The following is a 14343-nucleotide window of genomic DNA, read 5'->3' as shown; positions in this document are numbered from 1 at the left end:
TCACTCTGCACGTGTACAAATAAAGGAAAAGAATGGAGCACTTACCTGGCCTTGCCTGTATGGACTGTATTTTAGGGTGACCAAGGGGTGGCTGAAGGAAAGCAGGTCTTCAGAGGGTACTCCCTAGCTAGTGGAGGCAGAGAAGTGACAGATCACATGAGACATGACCCTAGTAGAGATCAGGGATCTGTATGACTTCTCAAGCCGTCAGGTGCAGAGCCTAAGAGAACTTTACTCTGGATTAAGCAGGCTGCCAACACTGAACCAGTGATCGATCCTCACATCATGAAAACCAAATGCGGAGACATCATATGTCTCCTGGTGTAGCCAAAGGGCACACAGCCACCTGTTGTGAAGCCAAAGCAAAGCAAAGACCATGTGAACCTGAATCCTATTAAGCCCCTTTCTCTTACTACCAGTTAACGGGAAACGTGGGGAGGGGGCAAGTTAATGCCGTAAGTCAGACCCAGAGGATGGGAATTCCACGGGACAAATGACCTCATTTCTTCAATAAATACAGAGGGGAAGAAGGTTAAATTTATAGATTAAAAGAGACTTGAGATACATCAAACTAAGGCAATGTGAATCTTTATGAATCTGAATTAGATGGGACCAACTGTAAGTAACATTTTTAAAGATGATCAGGGAAATGTGAACACGGACTGCGGTTTCTTGTGATATTAAGGAACTACTGTTAATTTTGTAATGATAGTATTGTGCTTAAGTCTTTATGTATTAGATACTTGCTGACATATTTACAGGTGAAATGGTTTCTGTGAACTGCTTTGAAATTCTCCAACTAGAGAAAGAAAGGCAGATGGTAAGCTGGAAATAGATTAAACAAGATTGGCAAAATGTTAAACAACCTCCCCCCACGAGGCGGCTGCCGAGAAGGGGGGTAAGGGGGAAGGGCTGGATTAGATGTGGAGGGGTTACTCGAAGTGGTGGCGTATGCACGATTCTTATTCTTTTGTGTTTCTTAGTTTGTTAAGAGTTAAAAATGAAAACAGCTATCTTGCAAAGCTTTAGAAAAGAAAAAAAAAAAGACAGTGGACTCTAAGCGGGGAGGGACAGGTCTGCCCCTCCCAGGCAGCACCACTGACCAACCTGCGTCTAGCTCCCAGAGTGCGGAAGGCAGACAGCGGTCCAAGGGGCACAGACGCCAGCACAGAGTGCTGCACAGAGGCTGCCTAGGGCTGGGACTTGGGGACACACAGCTGGCTCGGGGACAGGCACTGGAGGATGAGGAGGGCTCTCAAGGGTTGGCCTCTGTGTTCCGAGTAGAAGAAACCCTGTGCGGCGGGGCAAAGTCAGCAGAAACGTGGGGCAGGGGGCACAGGCCAGGGCAGAGCGGGGAGTCTCTCCCAAAGACGACCAGAGTGCAGCCACGATCTAAGCTGTGAGCCGAGGCGCCTCTGCCTTGTGACGGCTCAGCACCGAGAGCCCTCCCTCTCTCCCTCGAGGTGATGGGGTCAGGGCTGAGCACACTGAGGCCAGTCTTCTCACCTCTGCTCTCTGACCACCCCTAGGGCCCACTGGTCTTGGGGACGGCAACCTGGGAATGCTATCAGGCCTTCCTGTGGGGCCCTGAGACTAACTGCTCGTGGCTGTTCACAGATGCCCCTGGGAATTGCTCAGACAACCCCTGTCAGAACGGAGGCACCTGTGTGCCTGGTGAGGATGCCCACAGCTGTGACTGCACCCCGGGGTTCAAAGGCAGACACTGTGAGCTTGGTAAGTTTGGGGCCGCTCCCCTTGCCTGCTGGGGTCACTGGGGCTGGGGCCTGGCCTCTAGATGCTTATGACGGCAGGCTCTGACGGGACCGCTGGCCCCAGGGTGGGTTTGCCACAAGGACCTCCAGCCATGAGATGCCAGGACAGGGGCCTGGCTACGGTGCCCCAGACCTCCAAGCGTCCAGGTAGGGAGGCTGGCAGGCAGTGAGCCGCCAGGCCTCCCACTGCCCCAAAGTGCCAGGGTGAAAGGTGCTGCCCAGATAACTGGGGGGTCTGGGACAATCACAGGGACACAGCGACAGCCGCTCCACAGGGAGAGGAGGGAGGAGGGGGCTCTTCTCGCCTGGGGACCAAACAAGGCAGTGCGAGGGAAAAAGGCCACGGGCCTGCCTCAGACTTCTGGGCTGAGGACAAGAGGCTCATGGACAGAAGCTCCCACGCCAGCCACACAGCCCTGAGGCCTGCCAGACCCAGAGACTCTGACCAGCCCTGAGGGAAACCAGCCTGCAGGCTCCCAGGACCCCAACTCAGAGGAGTACCCACAGTCGCTGAGCAGCCCCGGGGACAGGCCCCCAGGCCAGGAAGTGGCAGGGGCAGAACCCCAGACCTACAGTGGCTGCAGGAAGAGGGCAACCGTGGCCTTGAGCTCCTTGTAAGCGACGGCCCTTTTCCTCTGTGCCAGCAGCCTGTAGAAAGGTGCCCCAGCCCTGCACACGGCTGTTCTCGGAGACAAAGTCCTTTCCGGTCTGGGAAGGAGGCGTCTGTCACCACGTGTAAGTCCCTCTCCTCCGCCTTCACCATGTCTGTATCGTGTTCCCGACCCTGACATGCTTCCACCCTGTCCTCACAGGCCCCTGAGGTCTCGTAGTCACAGCACGGAAAGGGCTTGCTTTGACCACCCACCCGCTCCATGCGACAAATTAGGAAACTGAAGCTAAAGGGCTGAAAACCTTGCCTAAGGCTGTGCAGCTGGGAGCAGAGCCACATGAGGTCTAGAAGCGGGATCCCCTGCTCCTGCCCTCGGGCCTTGCTTCCCCACGCCCTGGAGTGGCATCAGCCTCCCTTCCCTGGATGGCAGGGCATGCGGAGACTCCAGGAAGTGCCACTCCTCAGCGCAGGAGACCTTGAGTCGTGGTTCTGCCGTGAGTTCCTGACACGGCCCTGGGCAAGGCACTCATGCCTCAGTTTCCCCATCTGTAAGACGGGCTGAGGAGGGAGTCTGCCGAGCCCACCTCTTCGGACCTTTCTTGCTAACACTCTGACTCCGTGGGTCATACTTACAACCTGCTTTGTCCACAATACGGACGATCACCTCCCGTGTGCCAGGCGTGGTTCGGAACACTCGGCACACATCAGCGAGCCGAACGGGCCAAAGTCTTGCCCTGGGAGTCCTGACGTTCTAGCTGAGGGAGACACAGTACACAAGAAGCACGAGTTTGTCCTGCAGTGTTTTAAATGGTGGCAAGCGCTAAAGGAGGATGGAAGAAAGGAATATGCAGGGCCAGGAGAGCCAGGCCCGGGGGGCAGGAGGGGGTGGCAGCAGCATTCGGCAGGGTGTCAGGGGAAGCCTCCTGGAGAAGGTGACATGACCAGACATGGGCGGGCGGAGATATCTGAGGGAAGAATGGCCCAGTCAGAGTGTACCTGTTGCCAAGGCCCTGAAAGCAGGAGCCTGCCTGCCCGTCTAAGGAGCAGCAAGGCCAGCAGGGCTGGAGCCGAGTGAGCGAGGGGGCGTGGAGGGTGGGCCTTGGAGACCCTTGGAAGGACCTGCATGTGTCCTCTGTGAAGTGGGGAGCTACTGAAGGACACTGAGCTGAAGTGACACCTGACGTGTTTAAAGATCACTGGGATGGGATGTAGGAAGGCAAGACAGAAGGCTTGACATGAGCCTGGACATGAAGCCAGCGTGACACGCAGCAGGGATACACCAGAGGCACTGAGCTGCACTGGGACTTGGGAACCCAGGTTTACAGGCCCCTGAATTTGGACTTTGTGGAATGGCACCCCGGAGCCCCTGCACCTGCGTCTTCCGACTGTGTTAGTTACACCAGTGCCTGGGGCGACCACCAAGTACCTGACTGGGAGAGCCCTGCACTTGCCCATAGCTTTCCACCCAGTGCTTTCAACCTATTGTATCTGAAAGGGACTTCCTTGTATTTAGCATTTGCGAGGGGCTTGCCATGCAGCCAGTCTGACATCTCTGGTTTTTATTGGAGTGTTTAGACCGTTTACATGTTAACAAAATGACTGAAGTGACTGGGTTGAAATCTAACATGCTGTTTTCTATCTGTCCCACCTTATCTTTGTCACTTTCTCTTTCCCTGCCTACTTCTGGATTATTTTTTAGGATTCTGTTTTACCTGTACTGTTGGCTCACTGATATACTTCTTTGGTTTATTTTCTTTAGTGGCTGCTCTGGGATTTAAAATATGCGTCTTCAACTGATCACAATATACCTTGAATTACAACACAACTTCAGTATCATAGAAGACACGCAACAGCAAGCTTCTACTTCCCCTGTCACTGCCAGACGTTTTACTTCCACATATGCCATGAACCACACAGTGTGTTACTTTTGCTCTCAACAATCATCTTTTTTAAAAATGTTGAGAGTATAAAGTCTTTTGTAGTGACTTACACATCTACCGTTTCCAGCGCTCTGCATGCCTTCGTGCAGGTCTAAGATTCCATCTGGTACCATTTACCTTTGGCCTAAAGAGCTCACTGGGACATTTCCTATAGGGCAGGTCTGCTGGCGGTGAATTCTCTTAGCTTCTGTTTGTCTGAAAAGGCTTTTATTTCACCTTCATTTTCAAAAGACACATTTGCTGAACACAGAAGTTTGGTTGATAATTGTGTTTTTTTCAAATTTCAGCACTTCAAAGAGGTCATTCCTTTGTCTTCTGGCTTGCAGTTTCAGATGGGAAAACTTCAGTCACCCTTATTCTTGTTCCTCTATGTGTAACGCGGTGCCCATCACCTGTGGCTTGCTTTTACGTTTTCTCTTTATTACTGTTTTTTTGGGAAATTTAATTAGGATGTGCTTTGGTAGGTTATGTACATGTGTTTTTACTCTCTGGAGTTAAGCTTCACCTCTGTGGTTTTAGCTTTCATCAAATTTGGAAAATTTTAGCCATCACTTCTTCAAACACTTTTTCTATGCATCCATTTATCTCCTTCTTCTGGGACTCCAATTAAGCATGTATTAGACTGATATTGTCCCACAGGTCACTGAGGCTCTTTTCCTTTTTTTCACTCCTTTTTCTCTTTACTTTGTTTTGGATAGATTCTACTGCCATGCCTTCAATTTCACTGATCTTTTCTTCTGCAGTGTCTAACCTACCATTAATCCCATTCAGCAAAATTTTCATTTCAGATATTGTGATTTTTTGTTTGTTTTGTTTTGCTTTGGCTGTGTTGGGTCTTTGTTGTTGCACACAGGCTATCTCTAGTTGCGGCGAGCAGGGCTACTCTTTGTTGCGGTGCACAGGCTTCTCACTGCGGTGGCTTCTCTTGTCATGGAGCATGGGCTCTAGGTGTGCAGGCTTCAGTAGTTGTGGCTCGTGGGCTCTAGAGCGCAGGCTCAGTAGTTGTGGCACATGGGCTTAGCTACTCCACAGCATGTGGGATCTTCCCAGACCAGGTATTGAACCTGTGTCCCCTGCATTGGCAGGCGGATTCTTAACCACGTGCCACCAGGGAAGTCCCAGATATTGTGTTTTATCATCTCCAGAAGTTCCATCTAGTTCTTTCTTTGAGCCTCCACTTCTCTCATTATGTTTATATTTTCCTTTACATCACTGAACGTGTACAGCAAATTTATAACAGATGTCTGCTATTTCAGTCATTGCTCTCATTTCTGGGTGTTTTTCTATTCAATTTTTTTTCCTGTTGATGGGTCACATTTTCTTGACTCTTTGTATGACTGATACTCTTGTAATTTTTTTGTTGGGATGTTAGACATTATAAACTTTATGGTACAGACTGTTGGAATTTTTTTTGGCATTCTTTTCAAGAATGTTTTTATTTTTGTTTTTAATTTTTTTATTGAAGTAAAGTTGATTTACAAAACTGCATTAGTTTCACGTGCACAGCATAGTGGTTCAGTTTTCTGGGTTTTTTGGTTTGGTTTTTTGTTTTGCAGATTATATTCCACTACAGGTTATTACAAGATATTGGGTATGATTTCCTGCACTATACAGTAAATCCCTGTTGCTTAACTATTTTATGTATAGTAGTTTGTATCTGTTAATCCCATACTCCTAATTTATCCCTCCCCCTGCCACCTCTCCCCTTTGGTAACCGTAAGTTTTCTATGTCTGTGAGTCTGTTTCTATTTGGTATATAGATCCATTTGTATTATTTTTTACATTCCACATATAAATGATATCATATAGTATTTGTCTTTCTCTCACACTTCACTAAGGATAATATTCCCTAGGTCCATCCATGTTGCTGCAAATGGGAATATTTCATTCTTTTTTATGGCTGAGTAATATTCCATTGTATATATGTACCACAACCTCTTAAGCAAATCGTCTGTCGATGGGCACTTGGGTTGTTTCCAAGTCTTGGCTATTATAAATAGTGCTGCTATGAACACTGGGGTGCATGTATCTTTTTGAATTATGTTTTCCTTTTTTCTGGATATATACCCAGGAGTGGGATTGCTAGATCACATGGTAACTCTATTTTTAGTATTTTAAGGAACCTCCATACTGTTCTCCAAAGTGGCTGCACCAATTTACATTCCCACCAACAGTGTATGAAGGTTCCCTTTTTTCCAAACCCTCTCCAGCATTTATTATTTGTAGACGTTTTGATGATAGCAATTCTGATTGGTGTGAGGTGATACCTCATTGTGGTTCTGATTTGCATTTCTCTAATAATTAGTGATGTTGAGCATGTTTTCACGTGCCTGTTAGCCATCCGTATGTCCTCTTTGGGAAAATGTTTATTTATGTCTTCTGCCCATTTTTAGATTGGGTTGTCTTTTTGTTGTTGAGTTGTATGAGCTGTTTTTATGTTTTGGAAATTAAGCCCTTGTTGGTCACATTGTTTGCAAATATTTTCTCCCATTCCGTAGGTTGTCTTTTTGCATTGTTGATAAGTTTCCTTTGCTGTGCAAAAGGTTTTAAGTTTGACTAGGTCCCATTTGTTTATTTTTGCTTTTATTTCTTTTGCCTTGGGAGACTGATCTAAGAAAATACTGCTACAGGGGCTTCCCTGGTGGCGCAGTGGTTGAGGGTCCGCCTGCCGATGCAGGGGATACGGGTTCGTGCCCCAGTCCGGGAAGATCCCACATTGCTGCGGAGCAGCTGGGCCCGTGAGCCATGGCCGCTGAGCCTGCACGTCTGGAGCCTGTGCTCCGCAATGGGAGAGGCCACAACAGTGAGAGGCCCGCGTACAGCAAAAAAAAAAAAAAGAAAAGAAAATACTCCTACAATTTATGTGAAAGATCATTTTGCCTATGTCCTCTTCTAGGGGTTTTATGGTGTCACATCTTACGTTTACGTCTTTAGACCTTTCTGAGTTTATTTTTGTATGTGGTGTGAGGGAATGTTCTAATTTCACCGATTTACATGCAACTGTCCAGCTTTCCCAACACCACTTGTTAAAGAGACTGTCTTTTCGCCATTGTATATTCTTGCCTCCTTTTTCATAGACTAACTGACCGTAGGTGTATGGGTTTATTTCTGGGCTCTCTGTTCTGTTCCATTGATCTGTATGTCTGTTTTTCTGCCAATACTACACTGTTTCGATTACCATAGTTTTGTAGTACAGTTTGAAGTCTAGAAGGGTTATACCTCCAGCTTTGTTCATTTTTCTCAGGATTGCTTGGCAATCTGTGGTCTTTTGTGGTTCCATATAAACTTCAGGACTATTTGTTCTAGTTCTGTGACAAATGTCATAGCTGTGTTGATAAGGATTGCATTAAATCTGTAGATTGCTTTGGATAGTATAGCCATTTTAATAATATTAATTCTTCCGATCCAAGAGCATGGGATATCTTTCCATGTCTTTGAATCATCTTCAGTTCCCTTAATCAATGTTTTAGTTTTCAGCATATAGGTATTTCACCTCCTTGGTTAAGTTTATTCCTAGGGCTTTCTAAAAACGTCACTTTAAGCAGGATTTTTTTTTTTTTACTTTCTGATGTTTCATTATTAGTGTAGAGAAGTGCAACGGACTTCTGTATATTAATCTTGCATCCTGCTGCCTTGCTGTATGTATTTACCAGTTCTGACAGTTTGTGTGTGGCGACTTCAGTGCTCTCTAGTGTCACGCCATCTGCAAATAGTGACAGGTTTACCTCCTCCCCTCCGACTTAGATACCTTTTACTGCTTCTTCTCATCTGACTGCTGTGCCTAGGATTTCCAGTACTACGTTGAATAGAAGTGGTGAGAGTGGGCATCCTTGTCCTGTTCCTTTGTTTGACTTTTGGCTTTTGGTTTTTTGCAAGGCAGTTTAGATGGATCCTTTTGAGGCCTGTTTTAGGGTGGCGTTAGCATAGCCTTTATTCTGGGGTTAATTATGCCCCACTTTTAAGGCAGGGCCTTTCTGGGGTTTCTATTGCTCTGGAACAGCCTATTAACCAAGATCTCCCCACTCTGGCTCTGGGAACTGTCCAGCTCCTCAGTAGTTCCTTGCTGCCCGTCTTTACTCACCCGATGCACACACAGCTTAATCTTCAAGGGGCCCGCCCCTCCAGGTTTCTGGAGCTCTTCCTCTGCACAGCTCCCTCCTCTCCGTGCTCTGACCCTCTGCCTCCCCAACTCCAATCTGTTTCGCCCACTCAGTGTAACCACTGCTTGGATTCTCCCTAACCCACAACACAGTCCGAAAAGTGCCTCCAGGCCGAATTCCAGGACCATCCCAGAGCTCACCTTGCTCCCCTTCTCTCTGGGTTACTGTTTTGCACGGTCTTTTTTCTAACATCTGAAAAGACTTACTTCCTGGATCTTGACCAGTTGTTCACATGTGGAAGTTAATTCCAGATCCTCTTACTGCCTGATGGCTGGCAATGGAAGTCTTAGCTAAGGCTTTAGACCCTAAGGACTCTCCTAGACTAAGCTCATGAGTTTTACCCATTGAACTCCCTGCATCTCTTTCAAACAGCTCCGATGTTTAAAAAGCTTTACCAAGAGTCAAACACTTTCTCATTCGTTATTCTCTACAAACATGTGACAGAGGCAGTATAAGCAATTCCCATCTCATACGAAACAGAGGCTTCAGTTCCAGAGACGTGCTCAGAGTACACTAGTTAGTAAGTGGGAGGCAGGGCTGGGAGCCAGGTCTCCTGTTCCACACCGCCCGTGTCTAATGCCTGCATCTCCAAGGCTTCTCAAACTTCTCCATCAACTGCCCGTAAGAGTGCAGTCACATTGTCTCAAGGCTTCGGAGCCAAGTAGCCTGTCTCAAGCAAGACATGTCTTTGAAATAGCACATTTTTAAAAAAATATTTATTTTTTGGCTGCATTGGGTCTTAGTTGGGGCACTCGGGATCTTTCGTTGTGGCGCGCAGGCTCTTCATTGCAGTGCATAGGCTTTTTTCCAGTTGTGCATGGGCTGGCACGCGGGCTTGCCAGTCATAGCGCGTGGGCTCCAAAATGCATGGGCTCTGTAGTTGCAGAGCGCGGGCTCAGCTGCCCTGCAGCATATGGGATCTTAGTTCCCCGATCAGGGATCGAACCGGAGTCCCCTGCGTTGCAAGACGGATTCTTAACCACTGAACCACCAGGAAAGTCCCAGCACACTTTATCTCTTACTATATATCACTTTGTCAACACTCATCATAATGTACACTTAAAATGAGTGTATCTTATTTTACATAAATCATACCTTGATAAAGTCATTTTTTTCAATTACATGATTTTTATGTTGGACATTTTAATACATCCACAGGAGGTAAAGTTTTATCAGGAGAATAATAGCCTTTCCTCAGACACCTGTACAGCTACCTGTAGGTTTGTGTAGCCTAGGTGAAGGGGCTGGGCAACATTCTGCTCAGTTTCCGGCTTCATTGAGCTTTCTTGTGATGCAGGTATAAAAGAGTCTACAAAGTGCATCCAGACACCTGTTTCAAAGAGAGCTGTGAGAGCACGCGTGCCAGGACCCCAGACAGGTGCGTCCCAGGGAGGAGGCCCGTGCTGTGCCCTGCAGGCGGCCACAGGTGGCCCTGGTGACTGGGGCTGTGGGATGCCACAGGCCATGGCTGAGCCAGGTTGCCAAGATGTGCAGCCCGGCTATGCTAAGGAACTGTGTGCCCACGTGTGTACACGTGAGCGCACACAGATGGGTACAGCTGGGCACGGTGGATGCTGGTAGGGGTCACAGAGTGGGTGCTGGGAAGGTCACAGGGCAGGTGCTGGAGGGAGGTTGAGTGGTGGTGCTGGGGGGGGTCACTCTGGTTATGCACGTTCACACAGTATCTGGCACTAGTATTGGGAAGTGTTACTGACAGGTCCAATTATATAAATACAGTAAATCTCTATTTACTTTTTATTCACTCTCACCCAGGTTCTTTCCCCAAAGGGCTCAAGGTAGTCACAGATTATTATATAATGCACTGCCTGAGTACAGACAGCAGAGTCCAAACCTCTGTCACATTCTCCACAGACCAGTCACCACATGCACCAGGTCTTGCGTTTCTGAGTCAAGGAAAAACCCACCCTGCCTTACCCAAGCGCATCACCTGTCTCCCATCACCCATCCTCCACACTCCCTCTCACTCTCCATGACTCACACCCAGCCAGGCAGCCTTCCTCATCACTCCACAACTCCCACCCCAAGCCAGGTGGGCACACACAGACTCAAACGTTCATCCCTGTGTCAGTGTCTCACTACCACACTCCCCAAACTGGAACACATGTGACCTACAGACAAGACAGGATCACAGCAGGCAGGCTGGGCCGAGGAAGCTGCAGAGTTACAGGGACACAGGTTTCTTTTTAATAAACCGCATTTCTCTAATTATTTCAGGAAACAAAGTAACAGTCCTACACTGAAGAAATCTTAAGGTACGTTCCCACAGCCAGCAGAGCTGCTGGGAAGTCTGAGGGACATCGCCCCAGCACGCGGCCCTCAGGAGAGCTGCTGTCTCCTTGTGGAGCCCTGAGAAGAAAGCTCAGTGTGTGCTCTGTGTCATAAACTCAGACCAGAAGGTTTCAGAACTTCCTAAGGGGGTTAAAATGGGTGAGAAAAATAATACTTAAGGAAGGCCTCCCAATAGACATAAACTTGGTCTGACACATCGAGTCCCACTCTATCTCAACGGGCAGAGAAACCCCTTCCCCAGTCATCAGTAATGGCAATGGAGGGGGCGGGTGAGCTCTTAGAGGGAGGTGGGACTGACAGGGGCTGCTGGGAGGGCAGGCGAGGGGGGACAGTGGGAGGGGCCTGGGATGCCAGAAGGCAGAGGAATTCTAGGAGTGCTTTCCAGACCCTAAATGGCAGTCCACTGAGAAAGGGTGTGCGGCCTTGATCACGTAACTCTGCGTAAGTCCTGAGACTCCCTCACTGGGAGAGTGCCAACGAACACAGGCCTCCTGAGCATTCAGAAACCCTGAAACGGAAGAAGCTTTCTAGCGCTATTCCTGCTTAATCCAGCATTTCCCAACCTCTGTGCAGTCAGCCCATGCGACTCCCACCCCCTCACACGCACGCTCTGTGGAAACCTTCACGAATTTTTTGCAAGATACTAGGCTAAGCCACAGAGACCCATCCACAGCCCAACACAATTTCTTATCAACGTGACGCACTGGGAATGAAAGAGGGATTCTGGCTGACCCAGGACAGCTCACCACTCGAGCTCCATAAAGGAGCCTAGAAGCCCATCTTCCTGGTGGTGTAGGAGAGGAGTGAGACTCCTGGGTACCAAGCAGCTTCACAAACAGGCTACATTTTTTTATATGGCTGAGAAGATGAAGAAGAAATGTTACTCAGAGACCTTTATAAACAACCAGAAGCAAAAGAGCTTCGCAGGTATAGGCTGACACTAAAGCAGAATGTTCACCAACCAAGCAGGGAAAGCAGAGGCTGGGACCCACAGGCTGGGCAGCGGCACGTGAGCGAGAACGTGTGGCCTCAGGCGTTCAGTTCCCATCAAAAGTCTCTGCGTTCAGGTCCCACCTACTCAAAGGCATCACTCCCCCCCCCACCGCCACCACATACCCAAAACATGCACTCCAAGGCTTGCAAGCAATTCACCACCCACAGATATAACTGGGGTGTGAAACATTTATATTGCAATAAGTCATCTGAAAGATTTTATTTATATATATATATATATATATATTTTTTTTTTTTTTTTTTTTGCGGTACGCGGGCCTCTCACCTCTCTTGCCTCTCCTGTTGCGGAGCACAGGCTCTGGACGCACAGGCTCAGCGGCCACGGCTCATGGGCCCAGCCGCTCCGTGGCATGTGGGATCCTCCCGGACCAGGGCACGATCCCGTGTCCCCTGCATCAGCAGGCGGACTCTCAACCACTGCGCCACCAGGGAAGCCCAATATATATATTTTTAAACTCATTCAATGAATCCATTTCTATAAAAACACATCAGAAACCCTCAACTGTTAAATTATCAAATACTGGCTTTTAGGATACCCATTCTTCAGACAATGGAGAAAACACAAATAAGCAGGAAACATTCACATTCACATTCACATTCACACACACACACACACCCCCAAGAACAAAGTGCAAGAATTCATTTCAGTCGAGAGAGACCAGGGACAGCCCATACACCTTCAGAGAAAAGAACCAAGGCGGCACCAAATGAAGGGGGTTGCAGCCTGCAGATTTCAAATTGAAGCTGCAGTGCTGCCCACGTGTCCCCACCACTGCGGGGTATAGTCAGTCCTCCACGAGCCTGCCCCCCAGCACCCACTGCCATGTCACAGGGAACAAACTTCTCAGTTCTGACGTGGCAAGCTCTTCAGGTACTCCGGGGGCAGCAACCTGGGAGCCGCCGCTGTAAAGCGGAATGGGTACCACCACCATCCTCCTCACGCCCCGGTCTGTTTTCTCTTCTAAGGATCAGGATGCTCTTGTTAACGCTCCATCAACCTCACGAGTTTCTAAAGCCCAGGAAGACGAGGTCTAAAATTGGATTGAGAACAAGGTCCTGGCTGGAGTCGGTGCCCTGAGTGGCTTCTCTCCTCTGGCCTCTGGAAGACAGCCGGCCAGGCCAGGCAAGCACCAGCCACGACCAGGGAGACCTCCGGGACAGAACCCACACCTGACGTAGCCCAGGCTGCCGTCTCCTAGGGAGAATGCGCACCCACGGCGCACACGTCAGCCCTGGATGGCAAGGCTGTCCACCAGGAACGCTTCTGCAACCTTCAGAAACCCGTTCTCAGATTCCGAAGTCAGAGAAAGAGTTCTCCCTTTGAGAGCTAGCAACAAAATTGAGGAACTGCTCTCAACAGCTTCCAAAGCAGAGATGGTGGGGCTGGGAGGAAGGGGCAGAGATGAGGCCACACTGCAAGGACTTCGCCCGGCTCTCCTCCGCCAGCAGATTATTTATGCTGCCCATTCGCAGGCTACTGCTCCATCATACGGACCAGCTGACTCTGAGAGAGAAAATGATAACACTAAGACGGAGTTTAGACACTTTTTTCCTACAACCTTTTCTGCAAAGGTCAGACAGTATTCCTGGCTTTGAGGACCCTATGGTCTCTGTGGCAATGACTCAGCTCTGCAGTGGTAGCACAAATGCAGCCAACAGACTTGTGACTGACCAGGCATGGCTGGGTTCCAATAAAACTTTATTTACAAAAACAGGCAGGGCCAAGTTGGCCCATGCACCACACTGGGTTAATCCCTGGTCTTCGAGGTCACAGGCTTTGGCCTCTCCCCTGGATGACAAGTCCCACCAAGGCACCAAAGACCTCAAGGGTTTCATGGAAACCTCAAGGGTTTCAGACCCCACTTGGAAAGCCAAGGCAGCACCTCTACCAAGTCCAGCCAGGGCTCCTCCCACAAGCCTGAACGCGATGCTGGTTAGGGTTTCTCTTAGTCCAGGACACAAATAACGCTGTGTGGGGCTCTCAGGTAGTAAGCACCGTGTTCCACACGCTCCTCCTTCACACACAGATCGCCGCGTCATCCTGCCACGCCTGCTCTCTAGCACGCTTCTAAGCAGCGCTTGCTTCTCTCTGCAAATGAGCTGAAAACCAGAGAAGCCAACCCCACCTCTAGTGTGCTGAACATTTTAGCCGCTGACCCAGACTGGAACTCAGGCCCCCGTGCATCTTCCACTGACTCTGCCCTGAGTCAGCACCACAGCCACAGAAAGGGGCTCTTCCTTTCATCTTTTATAAAAAAAATTTTTTTACAGAGTTATATTTTAGGCTTTTTATTTTTATTAAAGTTTTGTGTGCATATGTCTGTGTATTATGCATTCTGTCATTTTCAGCAAGGAGGAATAGTCATTTCGAGAAGTCTCTACTGTACTCCAGAAGGTCCCCAGTCTCCAAGGCCCACCTGGAGAAGACGGCTGAGTGCAGTCCAGGGGCTCTGACACTGGGAGAATCGAGAGAAAACCACATACATAAACACGTACTGCTGACCTGTGCTGTGGCACTGGGACCTGTCACTGTGCTT

The 14343-nt window shown here is 48.8% G+C and overlaps 1 protein-coding gene across 11 annotated transcripts in view; it reads left to right on the top strand.

The window, feature by feature from the left end:
* SNED1 (sushi, nidogen and EGF like domains 1) overlaps positions 1 to 14123 on the top strand; it is an 89680-nt gene extending 75557 nt beyond the window's left edge. For 7 of the 11 annotated variants that reach the window (XM_027116432.1, XM_027116451.1, XM_027116469.1 and 4 more), the window contains 3 exons: positions 1618 to 1734; positions 2417 to 2507; positions 9780 to 10021. In XM_027116432.1, the coding sequence (XP_026972233.1) occupies positions 1618 to 1734; positions 2417 to 2507; positions 9780 to 9921 (350 nt within the window). In that variant the 3' untranslated portion in view covers positions 9922 to 10021. Of the gene's footprint in view, positions 1 to 1617; positions 1735 to 2416; positions 2508 to 9779; positions 10022 to 10717; positions 10756 to 12772 lie in introns of those variants that run through there. The other 4 variants (XM_027116498.1, XM_027116423.1, XM_027116414.1 and 1 more) reach the window with 3 other exon arrangements.
* The last annotated feature ends 220 nt before the right edge of the window (positions 14124 to 14343 follow it).

Source organism: Aethalodelphis obliquidens, unplaced genomic scaffold (genome assembly GCF_003676395.1).
Source record: "Aethalodelphis obliquidens isolate GAN/ISIS:26980383/991018 unplaced genomic scaffold, ASM367639v1 scaffold2, whole genome shotgun sequence".
Taxonomy (NCBI): domain Eukaryota; kingdom Metazoa; phylum Chordata; class Mammalia; order Artiodactyla; family Delphinidae; genus Aethalodelphis; species Aethalodelphis obliquidens.
The sequence above is the reverse complement of the archived record's forward strand: the minus strand, read 5'-3'. Positions and strand labels throughout refer to the sequence as shown.